This window comes from Paramormyrops kingsleyae, chromosome 3 (assembly GCF_048594095.1).
Source record: "Paramormyrops kingsleyae isolate MSU_618 chromosome 3, PKINGS_0.4, whole genome shotgun sequence".
Taxonomy (NCBI): Eukaryota; Metazoa; Chordata; class Actinopteri; order Osteoglossiformes; family Mormyridae; genus Paramormyrops; species Paramormyrops kingsleyae.
In genome coordinates, this window is record NC_132799.1 from 12,552,209 (window position 1) to 12,577,931 (window position 25,723).

The following is a 25,723-nucleotide window of genomic DNA, read 5'->3' on the forward strand; positions in this document are numbered from 1 at the left end:
AGTGGGCCTAGGGAATGCCATGATATTGCAGTCCAAATCATCACTGATCCACCCCTGTTCTGCACTCTGGGTACGCAACAGTCTGGGTGGTAAGTCTCTGGGGGGCTTTTCCACTACGTCTCCCAGGTGTGCCAAAGAGGGTGAACGTGGATTCATCAGAGAACAATACATGTTTCACATTGTCCACAGTCCAAGATGGCACTGCTGGCACCATTGAAACCGATGTTTAGCATCGGCACGAGTGACCAGGTTTGGCTATAGCCTGAGCATGAATACTGACCCTGTGGAGTTCCCAACAAACAATTTTAGTGGAAATGGGTGATGAGGTGCATATTTAATTCTGCAACGAGTTGGGCAGCTGTTGTTTTGTGTTTTGGATACATACCAGGTTAGTACCCGGACCTCCCTGTCAGACAGCTTCCTCTTGCATCTGTGGAAGTAAACACACAGTTACGCCCGTTGGATGTGGTCCATCCTTCCTGGTGGCATGCCGACATTACCCCGGATACACCAACAATTTGTCCTATTTGAACTCTGATATGTCTCCCAAATGTTGTGTGGATTTGCAATATTTTATGTGAGGCTGTGCTACTGCTTTGCTAATTCAACCTTCAGTCTCTGGTTACTGGCCACCAGGCCTCTTATATATAGGTGTGATCATTATTTTGGGCAGTGTTTGTTTCATTGTCTAACCCCTGTATATCCAGACAGTTGATCAGTAATAACATTCCATACATGTGAAAGGACTAAAATTCATTCTTAGTTTACATGCAGCTCAGGAAAAAGTTGGACATGAGAAATTTTTGTCAGGATTATGGAGGAAAGGTTTCAGGTTATCTCTTGTCTGATTAACACACCTCCATGCATGGGACAGGTCATATAAGTCCTTAAAGTCAAATTGAATCAATAGGTCTGTTAATGATTTATGGTATAAAAACAAATTAAGAAGTTGTGTGTGTGTGTGTGCATGCCTGCCTGTGTTATTCAAACGTGTACAGTTTTACGGAACAAACACCTGTCAGTCTCTCATCACAGTGAAATGAACAGTATAACATAACGTGTAAAGTTTTTCTTTGCCTGACATCGCATAAGAAGCCCTTATTTTCTGAAGTATTTTTTACGACACAATTACATGTGAATAATTATATAGAATACCACGTCCATGTGATGCTCTATAATCTTCACCCTAAGTGGTGAAATTAACTTTTTATACATTTATATTATATTATTCTTCCTGAGCAAATGGGAGTGGAACACTATTTTGCAGTTTAATCTACCGAAAACCTGGCTAGAGGTGCCCTTTTTAAAACAATTCACCATTTGTGGTTCTAAATGCAAACTGGGTCCGGCACTGTGCAACGGCTTACCCTGTACTTGTTATTGCGCTAAAGTGACACTGACCTGTGCTAAACGTGCCCCCTATGACGTGCGTAATTGTGTCGGTGATCCGTAGTCAACACCTTGACTGGTCTTGCGCATGCGCGCTTCGAAGCCCCCCCCCCCCACCAGGAAGGAAAAGGAACGGGAGCCTGGATGGAGAGAAGCAGGGAAAGAGTGAAAATCCCACAAAAGATGGACTTCTACGCTCGTCCAGGTACATATTACATTTTGCGGACAATAACATGAAGCAGACTGCCTGCCCGCGAGCCGTATGTCGGTCTCCGGGAAGGCGAACTTTTCCAGCTAACCTACCTTTTTGGGAATTAAGGTAGATCCTCGAGAAAGCTGTTAGGGCGAAAGTTAGGTTGACGATGCCGATAAGCTGTGTAATGCACGTTAGCTTTGCCCCCTACGCAGCGCTTTGCACCCCCGCACATCTCTGCAGATGTGACCGCCGGCTGATGTACAGAGCGCGCGACCTGACAGCAGCGGCTGTGTTCGTGCTGTGTGCACAAGTGAAATAAGTACATCACCCCGGAGTGCAATAATTAGCCAGCAAACAGATTATTAGCCACCAACACGAAGCCGCATCGCTGATCTTTTGTTTAGAAAAAAAGTCAGCTAAGTAAGAATCGTGTGCTGGTAATAAGTGGCTTTATTTATTATCTGCTGGCTTGGCTGTTATGTCGGCTGCAGGTATAAGTAGTTCAGTGTCACTTTGCGCGATTCATGACAATATTTTAAGGTCTGGCTGATTGATCACCCGAAATAGGTGTGGCTTTCATGGCTGATTGAGATGCTGATTGGGATCCACCTCATCTGACAACCATGGGAGGTTGTATTGGAAGAGAAGGTGGGAACAGATCATCCAGGACCGGTAGAAGAAATGGGAGGAAGGGGGGAGGTAAGCTTCAGCCGTGCCTCGTAGGTCGATGGCCTGGTGGTAAATTTTCCAGGCTTATGTGTTGCCGTTGGGGGTTCACATCCCTCCGTGAGATTAGGAAACCTCTGTGTTAATTACCAAGTAAGTTAGATGTTCTGTCCCTTCACACAGAATTTAAAGGTACTGAAGTTATGGTACTCATGATCTCTTGACATGTTACAGTATATGCCTCTTTGTTAACACTGTTAACCAGTCTTCACTAGTAAGAATGACTACGTTCTGATATACCTAAAACTGGTGCTCACCATGCTGGATGGCTGGTATATTTCTTGCATTGGTTTTTTTCCCCCAGAAGTAAGCTAGCACAGTGGGTGTGGCCTAACATCTCTCGGATTAGGGGTTTTAAAGCCCATGATCTTCCTGTATTGTGCAGATTTCCTTCTGTAGTCCGGTGACATGCATTTAGACTGTGTAACATAGAGTTTGACTGATTGTGTGAAGGTGCCCTGTATACAATAGACTGGCATCATGCCCAGGGTGCATCTCTGCCTTGTGCCCTGTGCTGCTGGGCATAGGCTCCACCCCTGTAGTTGATAAGTGTTTAAAAGATGGATTGTTTTTTTCCCCTTTGTACTGTTTATGAGAAGTAGTCATTACTAAAGTTCATAATTATAATATTGCATAATTTGGCTATCAGAGTTGGATATGTAAACCAGGATAAAATTAACTGCAGCCACAATCTCTTTAATTTGAAAATCCCTAGCAACTAGAGCTGCTCAATTATGACAAAAATCATAATCATGATTGTTGTCAATATTGAGATCACGGTTACTCATTGACCTTGGAAATATCATGCGTTTATTGCATTTTTTTTTTTTTTTTTTTTTAAAGTCTTTTTAACAGTGGATTACTTTCAACTTTAAATATAATTCAACTGAGAAGAAAAGGGCCTGGAAAGGTGTGTGCTGGATTTCTAACACAAGACAAAAGGGCAACATCATTGCAAAAAGAGATGCGGCACAATAATCTTTGGTAGCCAAAATCACAATTAAAATTTAAATCTGATTAATTGCCCAGCCCGAGTATAAACTCTGATTGGGTGGTATGAAGGTAATATGGTATTTTGTGGTATCTTTAAATCTGAAAGCTATAAATTGAAATGTATCATTTGAGGCCCCAACACCCCCCCCCCCCCCCCCATCCCCGCCATCAGCAAATTTTATTGCCAAGATTGCGTCGTACCAGAATAGTGTTGCCTCTGAAAATAACATCACAATACCATTTGACAGTTTGAATAATTAGATACCACTCAAACCTACTATATACCCTGTTTCCCACATGTCATTTGATTTGGGGAATCATTATTGTTTATTATTATTCCCCTTTTTCCTCATTGCTGTGCGCCGTGTTCCTTTGCTGATATAACCTGGTTGTGAATGAACAGTGCTTGCTCAGGGTCACCATGACCTGTGTCCAGGCTTTACAACCATGAGATTTTTTTTTGACACTTGGTTTGAGGTGTGGCTAATGGGATCAGGGCTCCTCCAAGCGCAGGCAGGTTTAACTGTGTCTGCTGAATAGGCAGTGCAGCCGGGTGCTTAAATTGATCTATTTCTGTGGCCTCTTTTCAAATGTCACTGGGTTCAAGCACACTTGCAAGAGTGATTGTGGGGTTCTAGCTCTGTAGTTCCGAGAGTTAGGGTACCATTACCACTTCTTCGATCCAGAAGGTATGTCCTACTGTTCAGGGAATTCTCTGTAAGCTATTTTCAGATTTAATAGCTGTTTACAGTAAATTTATTTTGGGTGAGGACAGCTTTATAACCTGGTGGTTGGAGTGGAGCGGTTGGATGTCACTTTCAGCAGTACTGGGATTTTAGCTGCTGCCTGCTTACGGAACATCGTGATGGGTGTCAGCCATTCTGGGAGCTACAGTCCCACCATTGGCGTTGTGCTGAAAAGTAAGTGATCTGGTGTTGGTGGTGTTACTTTGTCGGTAAGTGTGACGCATTAGGAGTTGAGGCTGGTTATTCTGATGATCTATAACCTGGCCAAGGTATTGATACCTGGTCTCTTGTAGTAGTCATGCTTGCTCTGTGGTCTTTCATTTGCTGGGGCAGTCTGTATTCCAGTCTGTCTAGCTCTTCCAGGCCCTCGTGCTGGTGCAGTTTGGGTGGGGTGCTCATTGTGGAGTAGCATGTACAGTGCAGCTTCAAAGATCTCCTCAGTCTGCTGGGTCAGAGCCAGGGGCTGAGTGACAGAGTGTCCGTTTGTTTAACTTTAACCTTGGGGCGGAACGCTCTTCCGTGTCGCCCGGGGCACATGGAAACTTCCATCCCTTTGCATGTGAAGTGACTTTGGTGGGTGGCCTTTGCTAGGCTGGGTCACCAGGGAGCCCATGGCTGGGTTGTGGCTGATTCTTTGCGTAATAGAAACAATTGCGTTCAGTTACAATGAGAACCGGCCTGGCAGTCCTCTCACTTTCCTTGGTTAGCGACTATCCTGTTTTTATTTGCATTATTTTAACTCGACTAAGTATATCAGGGTGTCAGAAAAACGTGAACAGTGCCAGCGGTGGGGGTTCTTCCCTGGTTTAGTAGAGCTCTGTTAAGCTGGTTGGTCAATGCGTGCCGGTGACAGAAAAGGGATATTTGTGCTTCGTGACTGCAGAAGAGTCTCAGACACACAGAGTTAATGGTAGATGCTGTTTGTGGCGTGTCGATAGCAGTGCTCGCTGTCTGAGTGGCTGCTTGAGGAGATGGAGGCATGTGGTAACTCCATGGATTGGGTGGGGCCTAGTGATGCATGAATGACTGGATGCTTCTGCAGGAGTTTGTGGAGGCGCAGGCTACCTTCACATCGATAGTCAGCTTCAGCGTAATAGCCTGTTCCGTCATGGTGACAGGTATTTTATCAGGTTACTCAGGAGTGTTGATTGGCCTTTCAGTATGGCTTCCATGGCAATAAGAGCACACAAACATACATACATGCCTTTTGAATCATTTGGTTCTGTGTTCCATCACACTCCCAGCCTGAGTAATGTTTACTTGTTAGTTTAGTGCAGTGTTTCCCAACCCAGTCCTCTGGGACCCATACCCGGTCCACATTTATGCTCCCTACCAAGACCTGGGGAGGGAGCAAAAATGTGAACTGCCTGTGGGTCTCCGAGGAATGGATTGTGAAACAATGGTTTAGTGAGTTTGTGTATGGCCTGTGTTTTCCCTGCAGACTTAAAAAAATGTAATCTGTGGGACTGGACTAGCAGGTGCTTTATTGATGGCTGGTCTGCTCAGGGGAAGAAGCCTGTATTTGTCTGGTCTGCTAGGTGCAGGCTGAGGAACACTCTTGGCTTTTTGGGTTTTCAGTAGCTAGACAAAGTCACTTCCTTCCAGTGGCTTCATGCCCTTCCCTGAATTCCTTGACATTTTAGGAGATGGTGGAAAATCCCGTGGTGCCTGATTACTGTCTGTAATCTTCTGTGCTATAAATAGGTCTTTTTCACCAATGCCTGGGATGGATGGTTGCCATGGCAGCAGAGATTAGAGAGGGTGGAGCAGACCGTGCCCAGTGTTTGTACACAGTGAGCTCCCTGTCATGGGCTGGAGGGTGGGGCTGTGGGGGAGTAGAGCTTTCCGTTAGTCAGAAGTAACCACAAGAGTATCAATGAGTTTCAGATAACAGGAAGGGAAACTATTGTGTCTTTTAGGATGTAATTTAATTATCAGCTTAAATATCACTAGAATGTACTGAAAAAGTCTTCATTAATGGAGCTGAACATAGTGACTGACACTAGCCCTACAATAATCAGCTGTTTTAGTCTATATTTAATATAATCACTAATATGTTGTAAATGACTATCATCTGAAACAGTGGGGTGGCTCAGCACAGCTTGAGTACTGCACCAAATTCTCCAAATGGGTTACAGGGTCAGCAGCTATATAACTGTAATTCTCAAGGCATTGTGTGCCAGGTGTGAATTAGTCACTAAATATAAGACCAGATAACTGCAAAACCAGCAGCTTTGTTCATCATTCACCAGGAATGCATGCTATAGTCGGGAATGCATGATGTAGCCAGGAATGCATGATGTAGCCATGAATGCATGCATAGCTTGGCCACCAGACAGGATGCTATAGGCTCGCACAGCGTGAGCAACGCCTTCTCGGGGTCCACCCCAGTAATGAATGAGCATCACCCAAACATTCAGCCCTTACCCCTTATCCAGGTGCATTAAAGGGCCTGTGCTTTCCTGTCCTGTCACTGCTTAGCTATGATTCCACCTGTGACTGCCCGTATGTTTGCTGGTGACCAAACTGCTTGGCTGTGGTTCCATACAGGACGCAACGAGCCCCTGAAGAAGGAGAAGCCCAAATGGAAGAGTGAGTTCCCCATGACTGAGGGCCAGCTGCGCAGCAAGCGGGATGAGTTCTGGGACACGGCGCCGGCCTTCGAGGGCCGCAAGGAGATCTGGGATGCACTGAGGGCGGCAGCGATAGCCCTGGAGAGCAATGACCACGAGCTGGCCCAGGCCATCGTGGATGGAGCTAGCATCACACTGCCGCATGGTAGGGAGCGGAGTCAGCCCATAGTTTGCTTTCACATGATGTGTTTGGCTAATAGGATTGCAAAGGGGCACAAACTTTCCAGAAACTTTCCATGAGAAGTAGAGCTGCAAAGGGGCAGAAATATTCAGTAAATTTCCTGAAACTTTCTATGGAAAGTTAAGCTGGGGAATTTTGGAAATATTGAACTGTGTGCGGGCTGTCAGATATGGCAAAGAAAGCAAACTATGAATAATGAAACATAGAATATGACTTATTAGCAGTGTGTCTTGATCCAGATGCTTATTTTTAAGTGTTTTATGCACACATAATTACTCAGAAGCATTTGTTTACACAATGATATCACTATTGTAGATCTTTTATTTACTTGACATCAATTTTTTTCCAACTATATTTAAGTTCCCTTTTATAGGCTAACCTGTATTTTTGCAGATTTCCAGTTTATTCTCATTAATTCCCATATATTTCCCATGGAAAGTTTCCAACTTTGAAAATTCCCAGAATTTTACAACCCTATTGGTTAATAATCCCTTATGTCCATACCAAGCTAAACTCCTGTGTCTTGCCGGTTCATCATGTAGGGTCTCTCTCCGAGTGCTACGATGAGCTGGGTAACCGTTACCAGTTGCCAGCATACTGCTTGGCGCCTCCTGTCAACTTGATCTCAGAGCGCTGTGAGGAGGAAGTGGTGGAGCAGCCCGAGCCACAGGTCACCCACAAGAAGGAGTTCCAGCTGAAGGTGCGCCTCTCCACAGGCCGGGACCTGCGGCTCACTGCCAGCATGGCCAACACCATTGGCCAGCTGAAGAAGCTTCTGCAGGCCCAGGAGGACATCAGCGTTGCTCACCAGCGCTGGTTCTTCTCGGGCAAACTGCTCACAGACAAGACTCGCCTGCAGGACACCAAGATTCAGAAGGACTTTGTTATCCAGGTCATCGTGAGCCAACCCACTGTTCCCAAATGAGCTCGGGTAGATTGGGTTGGGTTAGGGGGATCCTCCTGGCTGACTGGCTGTGGTGCTTTTTTCTTGGGGGCACATTGCACAGGTTAAATGGTGGAGCTACCAGGGACAAGCAAACTGCTTCGGAATTTTCTGAGAAACTGCACTGGGATGGAATCCCACACGCTATGCAGGCCAGTTGTCCCCTTAGTCTCTCAGGGACTGTGTGTACTGAGACCTCCCATTTTATTTATGATGCATACCCCAAGTGTCTGCTTGTTCAAAAACAAGAGAATAGCAGGTGACAGAGAAGCGGATGGAGTCCAGGGCTGAGGCAGTGGGCTGCAGGCAGCACTGGGGCCCAGGTGCTGGCTAATCTCAAAGGGAAGCATGTGAATGTACTCCTGGTGGCTGCTGGAGCAGTCTGATGTTGTTCACGACTGTCTGTGTAAGAAGGGAAGGAGAAAGTACTCCCAAGCCTTTTTCTTATTGAGCCCTTTCTCTAACAATTCAGGTTCGGGATGTATGGTAGATGAGTGAAGGGATGTCTATGCAGTCGCTCTGGGGGATTCACTCCTCTCTGCTCCACAGTTCTCCACGGTTCTCCATGGTTTTATATCTCGATGTCTTAGCTGCTATTCCCCAAGGATCAAGGAACATTGGGGCCACCTGGCCTTTGGAGATCTATGAGATATTAGTCACTTTCAAAACCACGCCAGTGCAGTCAGTAATTCCGCTGAAACGACAAGCCATCTATATGAAGTGTCGGTGACACTTCTTGTGTTTTCCCTGAATCTCCTGAATTACTGTCTGATGTTCTCTTCTGCTTTCCTCTGCTGTGAGCTTCACAGTGCACTTCTTTAAAACTGTCAGTGCACATGGTAGAGTGTGCAGATCGGCATTAATGTACATTAATGTACATTAATGTACATTAATGTACGTCAGATTCCACGTGACTCTGCATTGCAGGTCAAGGACTTCCGCCCACCTACATTCATAATCATTACAAGTCTAGTCCTAATACCTTGAACAGATTGCACTTGATATTATTTTTGAAGTCATGTAATAGTACTGTACATAGTGGTTCTGTAAGCATATAGCACATTTGAAGCATGTAGCAGTCTCATTAAATCCTTCAATAACCAAGTGGAATATCAGACCACAAGTAGAGTCCCTCTGTTTAACCGTCCAGTCCTGTGGGTACAACGATACATGTCTTCACATTTCTGAACACTAAGTCTACATTTGCATTGCTGCTTAATTCACATTAAATAATCACTTCATATTCCTGTGTTAGTGTGTCGAAATGTTTCTCTTAAAGGTCATGATTTTATCATCAGTGTGTGGAATGAAGTGTTGAGGTAGTGTCTTTTTTATGATAAACCCACTAAGGGAAAGAGATTGCTTAATTTAAATTGTAGATCTTTTATTTCCTTGATGTGAAAGGGTGGTCAATGGGCAGTTTCCAGACATTTGACAAAATGTAAAGGAATACAACCATGTGTGTTTAGAATGCTTTAAGGATGTAACTGGAATATTAAAAGATTATTTCTAAATTTAATGTGTAGTTTTTTGAACGTGAGTATGTATGTTAAACAGATTCAGTCATGTTTTAAACTATTATAATATAACATTGTACTTTTATTAACGGCCTGTTACCATTTACGGTGTTGTAGGCGCTAGGCCACATTTGAATATTTTCACACGTTCTAAATATTTGTGCCGCCTAAAAATAATTTGAAATTCACCTAGTTAAGCCAGAAGAACAGACAAAATAGGACGAAAAGTAGATGCAAGGAAACGCGCTCCTTGTGTAGGAGGGACCTCACAGCAGGGGGCCAAGGGCGATGTGGAGGGGGGCCTTCGGTAAAATTTGTTGGTTCTCGGTGAATTGTTGAGAATTTTGTATGATCGTCTGTTAACAAAAGGGGCACACGGTCCGCTTTAGGTTCTGTGTGGCGTGATAGAAAAAAACATAACGTGGCGCCCCCGTGTGGCTCAGAGAATTAAAGGGCAGCATATGGCACACAGTGACGTCAAAGTCATCGCGACAATCCGGCTGCATGGTCCACGCGCAGCGCTGTTCCCCCGTTATCCTAGCATTCACCTATCCGAGTTTCACCAGGCATCATGGTGAAATCCGGAAAACTTCGGTCTGGGACCGCACAGAAACTGAAGCGATGGAAAAAGGGACACAGCAGCGACTCCAACCCGCAGATCAGCCGACATCGTCAGGCAGCGAGAAGCCGGTTCTTTAGCCGTCCGACTGGTAAGCTGAAGGAGACGGACGCGCTCTAGAGGAAAGCGCTGTGCTCTGGGCCTGCGCCGCACAAGTGGGTACACAGCAAGGGGTCGGATCCCAGAAAGCTGCCTGCGTTATGAGTTTCTCTGTATAGTTGTTGCTGTCGTTCAGCCTGACCTATTAAAAAAAAGTTCAACATGTCTGTTTCAAAATATACTTATATTTAATTATAACTGTGTAACAAGCTTGGAAAATATTTACGTCCATCAAGAAACGTATTAATAACGTTTACCGCGACAGCCTTATGTGTTTCTTCTAAGGAACAGAGAAAAACAAAACGTAATATGTCTCGTGTGTCAGCATTGTTTTAGATGTATTTATGTTAAGTGTGTCACTGAGACATTTGTGCTAATATAAAGTAAGTTTTATTTGCTGAATTCTTTTTCGGCCAACCCCCGTTCCCCATAGATCTGTGCTTGTGATATTGAGTATCGATCGTGTCATATGGAATGAAAGTTCCTCCGTAACGCTATAGACGTGTTGTCATTTGCGTGTATTGTCAAAGGATTTGTTTTTGTGCACATTTAAACCACTATTAAAAAGATTGTGATGTGTTTGGATATTTAACTCCGTAACTGGTTCGATGTTTTTGCAGAAAACAGCAATTTGACTGTGGATGCACTTAAGCTCCACAATGAGCTTCAGACGGGAACTCTGGAGAAGGCAGAGCCTGACTTGGGAGATGCCTGCTCCATAGGACAACCAGGTCTGTCAGAGCGCACCTCTGGGACCTTCCTGAGTGGTCTTTCTGACTGTTCCAACCTCACCTTCCACAAGGTCCAACGTTTCTGGGAGTCCAACTCGGCGGCCCATAAGGAGGTCTGTGGCTATTCGAGTGAAAATCAGCACTAACTGAGAGTGACGGGACCCTCATAACAGCTGGGCTTTGTGTCTGTCTTCTGGCTCCCAGATTTGTGCGGTTCTGGCAGCAGTCACCGAGGTTATCCGTTCCCAGGGCGGGAAGGAAACAGAGACAGAGTATTTTGCGGCTCTGGTGAGTGCTTTTGTACCCGCTGATTTTCCATTTATGTGCTGTGGGTACTTTGGCTCTGATGGTACAGCACCCAGGGTCTGGTGAATCAACGCTGTAAGTACGGCATAGCTGTGAACTCTACACCAAAGCAGTGATGCAGACCGCAAGAACTGTAATTGGTCTGCTTAGTAGCGTTTGTTATTTTATGGGATTGAAGAAAGCGTGCAATCCAGGTGTACTTATATCGCTGATTGAAACTGAAGCATTACATTTTTGAATGGTTGAGGGAATAATGATGCTTAAATTAAATTTTTGTAGCATTAAATATTAAATAATATATAGCATAAAATATTAAATAAAAAGCATTATTTGTATAGCATTAAATAACTCACCCCAGGCATCGTAGCAGCAGCTCTGCAAAACACTCAGGATGGCAGCACCAGTTTCACTTACTTAAATTAAGTTTATTTGTACTTTACAAGACAAAATAATAAAATAAAAAGTAGATAGTAACTTTAGAAGATGCAAAAAAGTGACTTTGTAGTGGCTCATCATTTTTCCGTATTTGTCTATAGGAAGTTCGGAGGATCACAAATGTAATCAGAACTCTATAAATGTTTGTTTTTTTTCCTTTTTCAGTTACATGATTCAACAATTAAATATATAGCAGGAAGGGAAGACAATAAATGCATCTTCCAAAAATATATATCACCTAGCGTTTTGGTCGTGTAATTGCTGAGCAACACAGACACACCGACGCTTAAGTATAGATGCTCGCGATGGCATAGGCCACTTGTATGGGTCACAGCGTAGACTCGACAAAGACGTTTAATTCAGGCTTTACAGTGGTGTAACAAGCCTTTTGCTTCTCTGTGCTGCCAGATGACCACCCTGGAGGCTGTGGAGACCAGTGAGTCTCTGGCTGCAGTGGCCTACCTGCTGAACATGGTCCTGAAAAGGTGGGCATCCTCATGAGCTTTGTGAAATTTCGCACTGGAGTGAGCTCATGGTGTGACGCCGTGTCGCCAGAGGGATTTGAGAATCATTAGGAGCTCCTGCCACTTTCTCACGACTGTCCTTCCCCAGAGTGCCGAGTCCAGTGCTGATGAAGAGGTTTTCCGATACAGCCAAGGCCTTCATGAACGTTATATCCTCCCAGACTACTGCAGATTCATCCTCAGCCCTGCGCTGGGTATGTGTCCCTGGGTGGGGCTAGCATGGTGATTCATGTGAAAGGTCGGCTTGCTGTGACCCGGGTGTACTGATGCGTCGGCCTGTGTGTGTCCGTATGTAGGTCCTGTCCTGTATGGCCACCTTGCTGCGGAAACAGGACCTCTCCGTCTGGGCTTATCCTTCCACCATGCACATCTACCACGGTTTACTGAGCTTCACTGTGCACTCCAAACCTAAGGCCAGTGTCCCCATATTTCCCATAATGCTCCGGTCTGGTACCGGGGCACTTTTAACATAGTGTCAGTGAACCGTGCTGATTCTAAGCACAGCCTCAAGAATGATACTTCTGTCTAGAATGAGCCTCCTCTCCCTTGTGCAGGTGCGTAAAGCTGCGCAGCACGGTGTGTGTGCCATCCTGAAGGGGAGTGACTTCCTGTTCAAAGACTCCGCCCCCTCGCATCACCCTGCGGCCACGAACACGGCCAAGTTCTGCGTTAAAGAGATAGAGGAGGCAGGAGGTGGGCGATGTGCTGGGAGTTGGGCTCCGAGCCTGTTGTGTTTGGGCTGCAGTACTTTTTTGGGCCGCAGCCTTATGTTGAGTCTTGTTGTCTTATCAGGCAGTAAAGAGGACACCACTACACTGCACGTGCTGGGCCTGCTCAAGGACATTGTGACTGGGCTTCCGGTCAGTGCTGTGAAGCAGTGCTGTGAGACGCTACTCCGCGTGATGACGCTCAGTCATGTGGTGAGTGGTCCTACACCGCCATCTCCTGGCCATATGTCACATTTCTGCACTTGTCTTTATTATTTTATTTCATTGTTTTTATTCTGTATTCCCCGTCCATCTATCATTGGTACACAGAAGGACTGTTTCTAGGCCTTTCACACCATAGGAACTTTTTCCTGGAACCAGGAACTTTTGACATGTTCACACCACAGGAACTCGGCCCAACTGTAGTTACTCTGAGGCAGTTCTGGAACCCCTTTTTTAGTACCTGCTCCAGACTAGGTACTTTTCATTGAAGTGCAAACTACTGGGAGGTGCTTACAGTGATAGCTTGCTGATTGATTGATCACAAGCACCAGTGCTAACTTGGAAGTTATGCAGAAGTGCGGTAAAAGAGAAGTAGGGGAGCAAAAATTGAGCAGAAGGAATAATTTCTGTTCCTCAGTTACATTTAATGCGTCAGTTAATATATATTTTTTTGCTTGCGTCTCTATATTTCTGCATATGAAATGCAGAAAATTTACTTTTGTCTGATATTGCTAGTACCTGTGTTGAATCGTGCCAGTGCTTATTAGCTGGATAAAGTTACATCATTTTTTATTCTGTGGAATACAAAAGATTGATCTGCTGGCCAGGTTTAGTAAGAATCATAAACATATATATTATATTCATATATATATCATATATATGAATCATATATTATATAAATATAAATATTGATTTTGATAGTAATCGATCCCGCCAATAATTGACAAATAACTAACAAAAGTTATTTATCCTCTCATTTTTGTTGTGGCAGTGTAGTTTCGTATAAAATTACATGTGAAGTTTAACCTACGAGCTTTTTGCACTTCCCATGCTTATTTAGCATAATGGTCCCAGTTCCTGTTATGTGGTGTGAGAGCGACACACGAAAGTGGCCACAAGCTGCAAAGTTCCCGGTCTAGACGGCCCAGGGACTTGTAAACCGGGACCAGGCTCGGGAAGTGAAGTGTGAAAGTGCCTTTTGTGTCCTTACCAAGAGTGTTGCTAGAAATTCTGTAACCCCGCACCCCTTATAATTTTACACATTCAAGGGTCACTGTAAATCTGCCAGGATATCCATGCCCCTGCTCCTTCACCCACATATCATTTACCCTCTCCTATCTCTTCAAGCTGGTGACAGCAGCAGCGATGCAGACCTTCCACAGCCTCTTCAGTGGGAAGCCCCGCCCCTCAACGATGACGGCGGAGCTCAACGGACAGATCGTCACGGTGAGCGCTGCAGTATCAGATTGGTGCTTTCGGAGTACACTCTTACACTTTTTAGGGTTTTTTTCTGCGCCGGTTTTGTGGGTAACCAGTTAAGCATTCTAGTACCTAGTTGGCATTCTCTGTGTTTTGCCAGGCCCTGTATGATTACCTTCCCAGTGAGAATGACCTCCAGCCTCTCCTGGCCTGGCTGACTGTTATGGAAAAGGTCCACATTCACCTGTGCAGGTGAGCAGACTGTCCACCATGACCCTTAAGTTCCAGCGTAAAATGGTCTGTCTATATTTCTGTATCTTGATGTTAACTGTCTCTCTCTCTGTTGTGAAGTTTGCAGAACCAGCTGTGTTTAGGCCACTTGCCCCGCCTCTTCTCCACGGCCATGTCCTGCCTCCTGTCACCTCATTCACAGGTCGTCTCTACGGCAACGCAGATGCTGAAGGTCAGCATACGCTCAGTTACTCCCTGTTTGGTGCCGCCTGTGCTCTGGGTGACATGCTCTTGTTCTCCGTCCATAGACTCTGCTGACGGAATGTGTCGCTCCGTATATGGAGGATATTGGCTCTGTTACGTCTGCCTCCGCCACTGGTCACGCCTCCGCCACTGGTCACGCCTCCTACATCTGCAAGATGTTCCGGTAATTTCTCTAAGGCAGTGTTTCCCAACCCAGACCTCGGGGAACCCCAGACATTTCACATTTTTGCTTCCTCTCAGCTCCCAGCGCACCTGTACCAGGTATTCGGTGTTGCTGACTGGCTGGGAGCTGGGAGGGAGCAAAAATGTGGAATGTCTGGGGTTCCCCGAGGTCTGGGTTGGGAAACACTGCTCTAAGGGATGCTACATGTGTACCTCCACTCTAGGCTTTTGACAGGTTTAACTTCCAGTTTAATGATTTGGGCTTCCATCTTGAAGAGTCCAGTGCCTCATTTCCATCAACACGGAGCCGGTGCTGGGCTGGTTCCTATTTGGTGCCTTTTGATAATCTAGCTGCATTTCTGCCGGTTTCAAAAAATAATGGTGGAAACGCGTGAAACCAATTCCGGATTGGGGATAAAACTTGTCACCGGCTCCAGAACCGCATTGGACACGAGGAACTAGACTGTATTTTATATCTGCCCACTGCTTATAGCCTGTGTGTTTCATTAGGAATGGGGGGTCGCGTTGTGACCCCCCCACTCATGCTTCGTGCCTCTTTTTCTCCTCAGCGTGGTGGAGGAGGGCCTCAGCTATCGTTTCCATGCCTCCTGGCCGTTTGTTCTCCAGATTCTTGGGTGCTTCTACAGGGTTGCTGGGAAACAGGCACATCCCATCATGGCAAAGGTAATGACCCAGCCCCATCTCTCTCTTTCTCGTGTGTGTGTGTGTGTGTGTGTGTGTGTGTGTGTGTGTGTGTGTGTGTGTGTGTGTGTGCTCGTGCACACGTGTATTTGTACACTCTCATGCCCGTGTGTCGTTCACCAGAGCCTGCAGTCCCTGAGTGAGTTGCGGGTCACACCTCGCTTCCCTTACTGCGGGGAGCTGGACCTGGCTGTAGGGGGCGCTGTGGAGAGCATGGGGCCAGAGGTGGTGCTGAGGGCTGCGCCCCTGCAGATCACAGGCGCTGAGTGAGTCCGGGTCGCCTGCGTCAGAGGGCTGCGTCCCGCACAGCACATTGAAAGCCTCTCCAGGAGGTCTTTGGTCATGTGCAGTTTTTATGCATGTTTTTTGAATGAAGATGCCCTTTTCCTACCTCTGGGCTGTTTCAGCGACAACATGGACTTTCCCCGGAGCTGGCTGGTGCCTGTGATCCGTGACCATGTGAGAGGGACCCAGCTGGCCTACTTCAGCTCCTATTTCATGCCTCTGGCCGCCACACTCAGACAGAGAGGTGGGCTGGCCAACGCCGTGACGGTCATATGCCGTTAGCCATGTTAGTGCTTGTGTCTGAATACCCTTTTTTTTTTTTTAAGCTGAGGAGCTTGAACAGGCCAACCATAAACTGGAGGCCAAAGTCTACCAGACTCTGCAGCTGCAGGTAAGGTCTGGGACTCTCAATGAACTCCCATCCATTGAGAATCACCGTTCAGTGATCACAAGGCAATCACACGTCCGGTTCTGAGCTCTGTGCCTGGCCGCAGTAGTCACGTGACCATTGTCCATTCTCGTGGTAGATTTGGACCATGCTGCCTGGGTTCTGTACCGAGCCCACGGACCTGGTGCCCTCCTTCAGAGGCATGGCGAGGGCACTGGGCATGGCTATCAACGAGAGGCCCGACATCCGGCCTACCGTGTGTCAGGCACTGCGGACCCTCATCAGCAAGAGCTGCCACACAGGTGAGGGGGGGCAAGGGCTTCATTCATCCAGGTCTTATTGGTTTAACATTGAGCTGTGGTGTTTACAGTCCGTGTTCTTAACCTCTCTGCCCTCTGTTGGTCGCAGATGGTAGATTTCCAGCTTCATGGTGATGTTTAACAGAGGTCATTTTCCCTACAGAGGAAGAAAAGGCCGAAGTCGCTCACTTTGCAAAGAACTTCCTGCCAATTCTATTCAACGTGTACAGCCAACAGCCCACCCCAGGCGAGACAGCGCCCCCCCGCATGGCTGTCCTGGAGACCATCAAGGTCTTCCTGACCATCGCTGACCAGCCCGTGAGCATCTCTATCCACCTTGATTTAGGCTTTCTGGGCATTTCTTTCTGCTTGCCATCCTTTTGGCTAGTAGTAGCCTGGAATGTGTATCCCTGCTGTAATGCCACTTTCTGCCAGCAGATGGTGTACGCATTTCTGCAGAAAGCCAGCGAGAAGGTCGTCAGTCCCGACAGCACCGAATACACCAGGTAATGGGAGTTTCTGGGGTAATTGACAGGAGGTTAGAGTGTCGACCTTTAGCACAATCCAAGCTGTTACTGTCTGTTAAGGAGACCTGTGCTTTCTTCAGGCTGTCTGTGATGGACCTGGTAGTGGTCATGGCGCCTTATGTTGACGAGTCTACAATGAGCAGCACATATGAGCTCATCAGGCCCTATTTGGAGGTAGGACATTCTGAGTGTTTTTTTTGTAGTGTTCTTTGTAGGGGCATTTGTCTATGTATGTGTCCACCTCTTCACACACAGAGTAAGGAGGCAGGGATGCAGAAGAAGGCCTACCGTGTCCTGGAGGAGATGTGTGGCGGCAGCAGCGCGGCCTGCCGCAGCTTTGTGCTGGCCAACCTAGAACAACTACAGAGGGCGCTGTTGGATTCTCTGAAGAGCGCCGCCTCGCCCGCCAAGAGGGTAAGCCTGCAAAGGTGGAGGAGGACGCTTTGGAGGAGGACAGATGGGGTTGTTTTTAAATGTGAGCTGGCTCTTTAACCCCCTGCAGCCCAGACTCAAGTGCCTGATCCACATAGTGAAGCAGCTGAGCGCAGAGCATTGCGACTTCATCGCTGCCCTCCTGCCCGAGGTATGTCCCCCCCCCGGGTTCAGACACAGGATCGTTACAGCATAGATGTTTGACTTGTGTCCAGTAATATCAGCTGTATCAGTCACCACTCTGTGTCCTCCTTTGTTCAGGTCATCATCTGCACCAAGGAGGTATCAGTTGGGGCCCGTAAGAATGCCTACACTCTGCTGGTGGAGATCGGCCGGCTCTTCATTAAGTTCTGCGATACTTCTAAAGGTACAACAGCATGGTGCTGGCTCATCTCGGTGAGGCTGCAGTATGTATTGGCTGACATGAGGTCATGTGACGTGTTTCTCTGCCCTGCCTGCTTCCCTCCCAGAGGCCATACAGCAGTACCTGGGTCTGGTCTACGCTGGCCTGACAGGATCAGTCACCATGATCAGCTGCACAGTCCTGGCACTGACCCGACTGGTGTTTGAGTTTAATGGTAAGGGGGGCACAGTGTGGGGTAGCTGTGTGGTCAGGGAGGGGGGACACTTTTGTCGGCCTGTCTGTGCCAGTTTCCTGTCTCTCTGCCTGCCTGTGTCCTGTCTCTCTGCCTGCCTGTGTCCTGTCTCTCTGCTTACCTGTGTCCTGTCTCTCTGCCTGCCTGTGTCCTGTCTCTCTGCCTGCCTGTGTCCTGTCTCTCTGCCTGCCTGTGTCCTGTCTCTCTGCTTACCTGTGTCCTGTCTCTCTGCCTGCCTGTGTCCTGTCTCTCTGCCTGCCTGTGTCCTGTCTCTCTGCTTACCTGTGTCCTGTCTCTCTGCCTGCCTGTGTCCTGTCTCCCTGCCTGCCTGTGTCCTGTCTCTCTGCCTGCCTGTGTCCTGTCTCTCTGCCTGCCTGTGTCCTGTCTCCCTGCTTACCTGTGTCCTGTCTCTCTGCCTGCCTGTGTCCTGTCTCTCTGCCTGCCTGTGTCCTGTCTCTCTGCTTACCTGTGTCCTGTCTCTCTGCCTGCCTGTGTCCTGTCTCCCTGCCTGCCTGTGTCCTGTCTCTCTGCCTGCCTGTGTCCTGTCTCTCTGCCTGCCTGTGTCCTGTCTCCCTGCTTACCTGTGTCCTGTCTCTCTGCCTGCCTGTGTCCTGTCTCTCTGCCTGCCTGTGTCCTGTCTCTCTGCTTACCTGTGTCCTGTCTCTCTGCCTGCCTGTGTCCTGTCTCCCTGCCTGCCTGTGTCCTGTCTCTCTGCCTGCCTGTGTCCTGTCTCTCTGCCTGCCTGTGTCCTGTCTCTCTGCCTGCCTGTGTCCTGTCTCTCTGCTTACCTGTGTCCTGTCTCTCTGCCTGCCTGTGTCCTGTCTCCCTGCCTGCCTGTGTCCTGTCTCTCTGCCTGCCTGTGTCCTGTCTCTCTGCCTGCCTGTGTCCTGTCTCTCTGCCTGCCTGTGTCCTGTCTCTTTGCTTGCCTGTGTCCTGTCTCTCTGCCTGCCTGTGTCCTGTCTCTCTGCCTGCCTGTGTCCTGTCTCTCTGCCTGCCTGTGTCCTGTCTCTCTGCCTGCCTGTGTCCTGTCTCTCTGCCTGCCTGTGTCCTGTCTCTCTGCCTGCCTGTGTCCTGTCTCTTTGCTTGCCTGTGTCCTGTCTCTCTGCCTGCCTGTGTCCTGTCTCTTTGCTTGCCTGTGTCCTGTCTCTTTGCTTGCCTGTGTCCTGTCTCTCTGCCTGCCTGTGTCCTGTCTCTCTGCTTACCTGTGTCCTGTCTCTCTGCCTGCCTGTGTCCTGTCTCCCTGCCTGCCTGTGTCCTGTCTCTCTGCCTGCCTGTGTCCTGTCTCTCTGCCTGCCTGTGTCCTGTCTCTCTGCCTGCCTGTGTCCTGTCTCTTTGCTTGCCTGTGTCCTGTCTCTCTGCCTGCCTGTGTCCTGTCTCTTTGCTTGCCTGTGTCCTGTCTCTTTGCTTGCCTGTGTCCTGTCTCTCTGCCTGCCTGTGTCCTGTCTCTTTGCTTGCCTGTGTCCTGTCTCTTTGCTTGCCTGTGTCCTGTCTCTCTGCCTGCCTGTGTCCTGTCTCTCTGCCTGCCTGTGTCCTGTCTCTTTGCTTGCCTGTGTCCTGTCTCTCTGCCTGCCTGTGTCCTGTCTCTCTGCCTGCCTGTGTCCTGTCTCCCTGCTTACCTGTGTCCTGTCTCTCTGCCTGCCTGTGTCCTGTCTCTCTGCCTGCCTGTGTCCTGTCTCTCTGCTTACCTGTGTCCTGTCTCTCTGCCTGCCTGTGTCCTGTCTCCCTGCCTGCCTGTGTCCTGTCTCTCTGCCTGCCTGTGTCCTGTCTCTCTGCCTGCCTGTGTCCTGTCTCTCTGCCTGCCTGTGTCCTGTCTCTTTGCTTGCCTGTGTCCTGTCTCTCTGCCTGCCTGTGTCCTGTCTCTCTGCCTGCCTGTGTCCTGTCTCTGCCTGCCTGTGTCCTGTCTCTCTGCCTGCCTGTGTCCTGTCTCTCTGCCTGCCTGTGTCCTGTCTCTCTGCCTGCCTGTGTCCTGTCTCTTTGCTTGCCTGTGTCCTGTCTCTCTGCCTGCCTGTGTCCTGTCTCTCTGCCTGCCTGTGTCCTGTCTCTCTGCCTGCCTGTGTCCTGTCTCTCTGCCTGCCTGTGTCCTGTCTCTCTGCCTGCCTGTGTCCTGTCTCTTTGCTTGCCTGTGTCCTGTCTCTCTGCCTGCCTGTGTCCTGTCTCTCTGCCTGCCTGTGTCCTGTCTCTCTGCCTGCCTGTGTCCTGTCTCTCTGCCTGCCTGTGTCCTGTCTCTCTGCCTGCCTGTGTCCTGTCTCTCTGCCTGCCTGTGTCCTGTCTCTTTGCTTGCCTGTGTCCTGTCTCTCTGCCTGCCTGTGTCCTGTCTCTCTGCCTGCCTGTGTCCTGTCTCTCTGCCTGCCTGTGTCCTGTCTCTCTGCCTGCCTGTGTCCTGTCTCTCTGCCTGCCTGTGTCCTGTCTCTCTGCCTGCCTGTGTCCTGTCTCTTTGCCTGCCTGTGTCCTGTCTCTCTGCTTACCTGTGTCCTGTCTCTCTGCCTGCCTGTGTCCTGTCTCTCTGCCTGCCTGTGTCCTGTCTCTTTGCTTGCCTGTGTCCTGTCTCTCTGCCTGCCTGTGTCCTGTCTCTCTGCCTGCCTGTGTCCTGTCTCCCTGCCTGCCTGTGTCCTGTCTCCCTGCCTGCCTGTGTCCTGTCTCTCTGCCTGCCTGTGTCCTGTCTCCCTGCCTGCCTGTGTCCTGTCTCCCTGCCTGCCTGTGTCCTGTCTCCCTGCCTGCCTGTGTCCTGTCTCTCTGCCTGCCTGTGTCCTGTCTCTCTGCCTGCCTGTGTCCTGTCTCCCTGCCTGCCTGTGTCCTGTCTCCCTGCCTGCCTGTGTCCTGTCTCTCTGCCTGCCTGTGTCCTGTCTCTCTGCCTGCCTGTGTCCTGTCTCCCTGCCTGCCTGTGTCCTGTCTCCCTGCCTGCCTGTGTCCTGTCTCTCTGCCTGCCTGTGTCCTGTCTCCCTGCCTGCCTGTGTCCTGTCTCCCTGCCTGCCTGTGTCCTGTCTCTCTGCCTGCCTGTGTCCTGTCTCTCTGCCTGCCTGTGTCCTGTCTCCCTGCCTGCCTGTGTCCTGTCTCCCTGCCTGCCTGTGTCCTGTCTCTCTGCCTGCCTGTGTCCTGTCTCCCTGCCTGCCTGTGTCCTGTCTCTCTGCCTGCCTGTGTCCTGTCTCTCTGCCTGCCTGTGTCCTGTCTGTCTGTCCTCGTCTGCCCAGATCCTGTGTAATGGCTGTTCTCTGCTCCACAGGTAACATGGAGGTATCTGTCATGGAGGAGCTGCTTCACAACGTCTGCCTGCTGCTCGGTTCCAGGACCCGGGAGATAGTGAAGGCAGCGCTGGGCTTCATCAAGGTCATCCTCTTCATCATGGATGTCAAGGTCCTGGCCAGCCACGTGCCCACTATGGTAAGACACTCCCTCTGGCAGAGACACACACACACACACACACACACACACACAGTGCCAGGGCCACCAGGCTCATGCTGTTTCTTCTCCAACCTTATCAGATGGAGGCAATTGGGAACATCAAGGACGACACCAGGCGTCATTTCCGGACGAAGCTAAAGAACATTTTCACCAAATTCATCCGCAAGTTTGGGTAAAGTTACAGGACACATCATCTGATGCTGTAGAAAAGGACTATATTAGAAACTCCTGTTCTGAATAGCAGACAGGTAGCCATGACCCTGCTGGTATCCTACACTACTACTGCTCTTTAGTCTTACTGGTCTGGAAAGTTTTGTGCTGTGATCAGTAGCACTGCATGCCGCGGGGTCTCTGAAGCTGTGTGTGTTTGCGTTTGTGCTCAGGTACGAGCTGGTGAGGAGCATGTTGCCTGTGGAGCACCACAAGGTGCTGGCCAACATACGCAAGGCGGAGGCCCGGGTTAAGAGGAGGCGACTGCTGCAGAAGGCTGAGGAGGAGGGGTCAGACAGTGAGGAGGACACACCCCGGGCCAAAGGGGAGAGGTTGGTTCAAAACGGGGCGGAACCTCTACGTGATGGAGGCGGGGCTAACTCACTGATGGGCGTGGCCATCATCTGACCTGGATGCTGCCTTAATGTCGTCTTCAGCATTGAAGAGATTCTCGCAGAGTCGGACTCTGAGGATTCTGAGGATGAGAAGCCCAAGAAGGGACAGAAAAAGAATGTCAGGCAGAAAGGCCAGGCCTGGCTGAAGGAGGGCGAGGGTGACGAACCCCTCAACTTCCTGGATCCCAAAGTCTCCCAGAGAGTGCTAGGTATGGATGCCTAGTGCAGCCACTAGGGGCCATAGCCCCTGTTTACAAAACAGCAGTACTGTTGTGAGGTGGCCTTTACTAGTGATGGGCAAATGAAGCTTCATGAACCATTTGCTGTATTTTTTGACCCCACTAGATGGAGCTCTTTGTTTGCGTTGAGCCCTTTTATGAACACAGAGCTCCATCTAGTCTAGCTTTTACCTACAGATCAGGGGGAGACCAAATAATCAGAGCTTACATTTAAGACCCTTTGACATATGTTTTTGGCATTTACACTGTTGTTTTTATTCTGATCTGAAACATGTTGTCTGATTGTGCCTTTTACATTTTTGGTTTAGCTACAAACCCAGATTTGCAAAAAGCCCCCAAGATCAAACATGGCTTCAAAACAACATCAGACGGACGCCTGATCATTCAGGAAGAGGAGGATGATGGTGATAAAAAGAATGGTAACTGCATGATTCTATAAGTAAATCTGTAAACAATGGCAAAGACCACAGCCATGTTTGTGAAACATAGTTGCTCAGACTGTGAAATGCACATCCGCAGGTGGTGATGGAGAAATGGAGGATATTCTGCAGGAAGCTGGGGTCAAGAGTGTAAGTCGGCAAACCACTGAGGCACCAAAATCCACTTGCAAGCCAAAAAATATGTAATGCTGGATAAATGAGTTGTACACCCAACTTCCTGTTAATGCTACTAACAAGATATAAACATTTAAGGGCTGTTTGGCTGCAGAGGTGTGGTGCAGAGCCCAGAGTGGCACAAATGGCCACTGACAGTATTCAGGTCCGTGTCCTTCACTCTTTTCAGAAAAAGACCCAGAAAAGGATATTTCGCAGTGGTGACGTTGATGAGGAAATGGAACCGCAGCTGAAGTATAAAGGTAAACACAACCACCAAACTGGCAGCTACCGGCCCATTCTGGCTGCTCTCTTCCTCTGTCAGTGTTTCTTTTGCATCCATTGTGCTCGACCCTCATTTGTTTTACGGTCTCGTTTTTAGCTGGTGGCTCAGGGATCCACCGACCTTTATCTGGGAAGGACAACTTTGGCAGGGAGTACAAAGCCAAGGTGAGACTGGAGGTGTTTGCTGTCCTCTAACCCCATTTGCTGGTCCTGGATGGTAGCTTCAGTGTTTTCACTGGACAGCAGTGTCCCTTGCATTTATCTTACAGTTTGTGTTTGGCGTGTTTCAGAAAGCTAAAGGCGACGTCACGAAGAAGGGCAAGTGTGACCCCTATGCGTACGTCCCTCTGAAAAAGGCCCAGCTGAACCGCAGGTATGATGGACGCCTGTCCATGTTGGCCTCAACGTTTAAGGATTTTCTGGTTTCAGTAAAGTAAATAAATAAACTTTGAACTGTTTCAAAGTTTGGCAGCTGTCAGTTAGGCTATGAATTGAAGGTGTTGAAGTTGTTTCTGACTGTTGTGGGAGGCACATGGAGAATGTTGTGTTTCTAAGCTTTTGCAGGCAATTTATCCACAGTCTTTGGATTAGGTGCAAAATGTAATCCTCTAGTGATGTGCAAATGAAGCTTCATGAACCATTTGCTGTATTTTCTGACCCCACTAAATGGTGCTCTGTGTTCATAAATGGATAAAAGCATGCCCTAAAGCAGGGGTCTCAAACTCCAGTCCTGGGGGGCCGGAGCCCTACACAGTTTTTGGTTCACCTTCATTTAACACACCTGATTCAACTCCTTGTGCTAATTACCAGACAGCTTTTGAGCGGAATCATTTGTGGTGGAACAGGGAAAGAACTAAGCTACACAGGGCTGCGGCCCCCCAGGACTGGAGTTTGAGACCCCTGCCCTAAAGCAAACCAAGAGCACCATCTAGTGGGGTCAAAAAATGCAGCAAACCATTCATGAAGCTTCATTTGCTCATCCCTATAATTCTTCCAGCAGGCTTCACCTGCCACCCAAGGTTTGGGGTTTGTGGTTGGTGGTATTCTATGGCTGGGTGGGTCTTGTGTGCTCATATTGACAGAGGTCTTCTTGACAGGAAACGGGCCAAGCTGCAGGGCCAGTTCAAAGGCATAGTGCGAGGTGCCCAGAAGGGGGCGCGGTCTGGGCGGAGTCAGCTGAAGAAGAAGAAGAAGGCCTGACCTTTTTCTGGACCCTGTGGACTGTGTGTTTGTGTGTGAGCTGCAGCTGCATGTTCCTTACATTTTTATCAACACCAGCACCGTGAGGTTTGGTCTGGACAGGGTCCTGTCCTGCACGGCTGAAGGCATGTTGACTGATGGTCAGCCCGTCTTCTGTGGGATCCCACAGGAAGGAAATGGGAATCCAGTTTGGATCGGATGCTGACAGTTGAAAAAAAGCTTCTGTGTGTCATGAAAGAACATCAATAAATGTTGCCGAAAGGGGATGACTCATCTGGTAATTATTTACGGCTTATGTTACAGCTGCCAATTTACAGTCTTTACTGAAGTCTGACTTCTTTCGAGTTGGCTTTAATATAGATTGGACACTCTCTACACAATGTGCAATACTTACGTAGATGGTTAATGTTTTCCAGGCTTGCACAGGATTAGATAATTAGTGTAAGTGTATATATTTATATAGGTATCCGTTGGCTTAATCCATCCTATCGAGTAATGTCCAATCGCATTTATGTCCAAGGTCTAAATAATATACACTGATCAAGAGATGCCTGAAAGTGGACGTAATAGGACATTAGTGGGTGTATCACTTAGTGTAACAGGTGCAGGAAAATGGGCAGGACTGCCAGCCATATAATGACCCACTGTCCTTATCAAGCTCGTAATGCAGTATGAATGCAGTGATGTATATACAATGCACAGCTACTATAAGCAGACAGCATACAGATAAAGCACCTGTACTGTGCTATTTCATTATATAAAATAAACTTGCTGTATTGTACAATAAAGTATTTCACCACTGCTTCTTCCTCAGCTCCCACTGTTTGCTACCACATGCATCTTTTGATTTTAGTGCAATCTGTGCTGTATTTTTTTGTGAAATTTAAGTGCAGTCTCTTTTTATTAAGTGTTGTGGTTTAATATGTACATTATTATTTCAGTACTGTGTATATATTACAGTACTGTCCTTAATGTCTTGCCTCTCTTGTATAACGAGATATGTCCAAATTGACTTGCAACAAGTGGTCCTGGTTCCAAATGCGGAAGTCAATGGATACCTGTATTTTATATGCTGTAGTTTGCTGGGTGTCAGACATTGCAATGCACCTTGTTTTGATTTTGACCCGTTAGATCAAGGGGAGGTAATCTTATCCAGAAAGGGCCGCTGAGTATGCAGGTTTTCACTGCAGCTCTCTAATTAGATTACTAATTAGAGAACTGATTGGCTTAAGAGTCCCCATATCTGGGTTTGAACAGCTGACCTAAAGGTTATCCCAATACCCTGATCTTGCTAGCACATTTAAATGTGAACCTATTCAGGCATGGAGTGTTTAAGGCATTCAGAGGAG

At 48.1% G+C, this 25,723-nt stretch overlaps 2 protein-coding genes and 1 long non-coding RNA gene across 6 annotated transcripts; 2 read left to right on the forward strand and 1 right to left on the reverse strand.

Annotated features, from left to right (window-relative positions):
- Positions 1 to 384: 384 nt before the first annotated feature.
- LOC140588180 (uncharacterized) lies at positions 385 to 1,880 on the reverse strand. The gene is made up of 3 exons (XR_011989481.1): positions 1,693 to 1,880; positions 1,402 to 1,529; positions 385 to 430 (listed from the first exon to the last, which is right to left on the reverse strand). It is a non-coding gene; the product is annotated as an uncharacterized lncRNA (long non-coding RNA).
- On the forward strand, positions 1,452 to 9,321 carry LOC111850347 (ubiquitin domain-containing protein 1-like). Of its 4 annotated transcripts, XM_023824134.2 has the most exons (4): positions 1,452 to 1,594; positions 2,153 to 2,284; positions 6,601 to 6,828; positions 7,407 to 9,321. In XM_023824134.2, the coding sequence occupies exons 2-4, from the start codon at positions 2,209 to 2,211 to the stop codon at positions 7,787 to 7,789; spliced, it is 687 nt and encodes a 228-aa protein (XP_023679902.1). In that variant the 5' UTR covers positions 1,452 to 1,594; positions 2,153 to 2,208; the 3' UTR covers positions 7,790 to 9,321. The 4 variants fall into 4 exon arrangements, with proteins under 4 accessions (XP_023679902.1, XP_072565727.1, XP_023679903.1 ...); XM_072709626.1 differs by lacking the exons at positions 1,452 to 1,594; positions 2,153 to 2,284 and adding an exon at positions 3,786 to 3,993; XM_023824135.2 differs by lacking the exons at positions 1,452 to 1,594; positions 2,153 to 2,284 and adding an exon at positions 4,013 to 4,224.
- Positions 9,322 to 9,530: 209 nt separating this feature from the next.
- rrp12 (ribosomal RNA processing 12 homolog) lies at positions 9,531 to 25,176 on the forward strand. The gene is made up of 34 exons (XM_023824123.2): positions 9,531 to 10,034; positions 10,663 to 10,886; positions 10,978 to 11,061; positions 11,923 to 11,999; positions 12,127 to 12,232; positions 12,335 to 12,451; positions 12,593 to 12,731; positions 12,831 to 12,958; positions 14,096 to 14,194; positions 14,328 to 14,419; positions 14,519 to 14,630; positions 14,707 to 14,825; positions 15,394 to 15,508; positions 15,650 to 15,792; positions 15,934 to 16,055; positions 16,138 to 16,202; positions 16,339 to 16,501; positions 16,662 to 16,816; positions 16,937 to 17,004; positions 17,106 to 17,199; positions 17,281 to 17,439; positions 17,528 to 17,608; positions 17,719 to 17,824; positions 17,928 to 18,035; positions 21,274 to 21,431; positions 21,533 to 21,624; positions 21,836 to 21,994; positions 22,100 to 22,266; positions 22,605 to 22,715; positions 22,816 to 22,865; positions 23,080 to 23,152; positions 23,272 to 23,339; positions 23,465 to 23,547; positions 24,272 to 25,176. The coding sequence occupies exons 1-34, from the start codon at positions 9,896 to 9,898 to the stop codon at positions 24,372 to 24,374; spliced, it is 3,879 nt and encodes a 1,292-aa protein (XP_023679891.2). The 5' UTR covers positions 9,531 to 9,895; the 3' UTR covers positions 24,375 to 25,176.
- The last annotated feature ends 547 nt before the right edge of the window (positions 25,177 to 25,723 follow it).

Bases quoted from the DNA above. Each gene is read 5' to 3' on its own strand.
- LOC111850347 (XM_023824134.2), top strand. From the start codon at position 2,209: ATGGGAGGTTGTATTGGAAGAGAAGGTGGGAACAGATCATCCAGGACC. The intron at 2,285-6,600 runs GTAAGCTTCAGC...GGTTCCATACAG, and splicing joins AAATGGGAGGAAGGGGGGAG to GACGCAACGAGCCCCTGAAG. The intron at 6,829-7,406 runs GTAGGGAGCGGA...TTCATCATGTAG, and splicing joins TAGCATCACACTGCCGCATG to GGTCTCTCTCCGAGTGCTAC.
- rrp12 (XM_023824123.2), top strand. From the start codon at position 9,896: ATGGTGAAATCCGGAAAACTTCGGTCTGGGACCGCACAGAAACTGAAG. The intron at 16,817-16,936 runs GTGAGCATCTCT...TTCTGCCAGCAG, and splicing joins TGACCATCGCTGACCAGCCC to ATGGTGTACGCATTTCTGCA. The intron at 22,267-22,604 runs GTATGGATGCCT...TTTTTGGTTTAG, and splicing joins AGTCTCCCAGAGAGTGCTAG to CTACAAACCCAGATTTGCAA.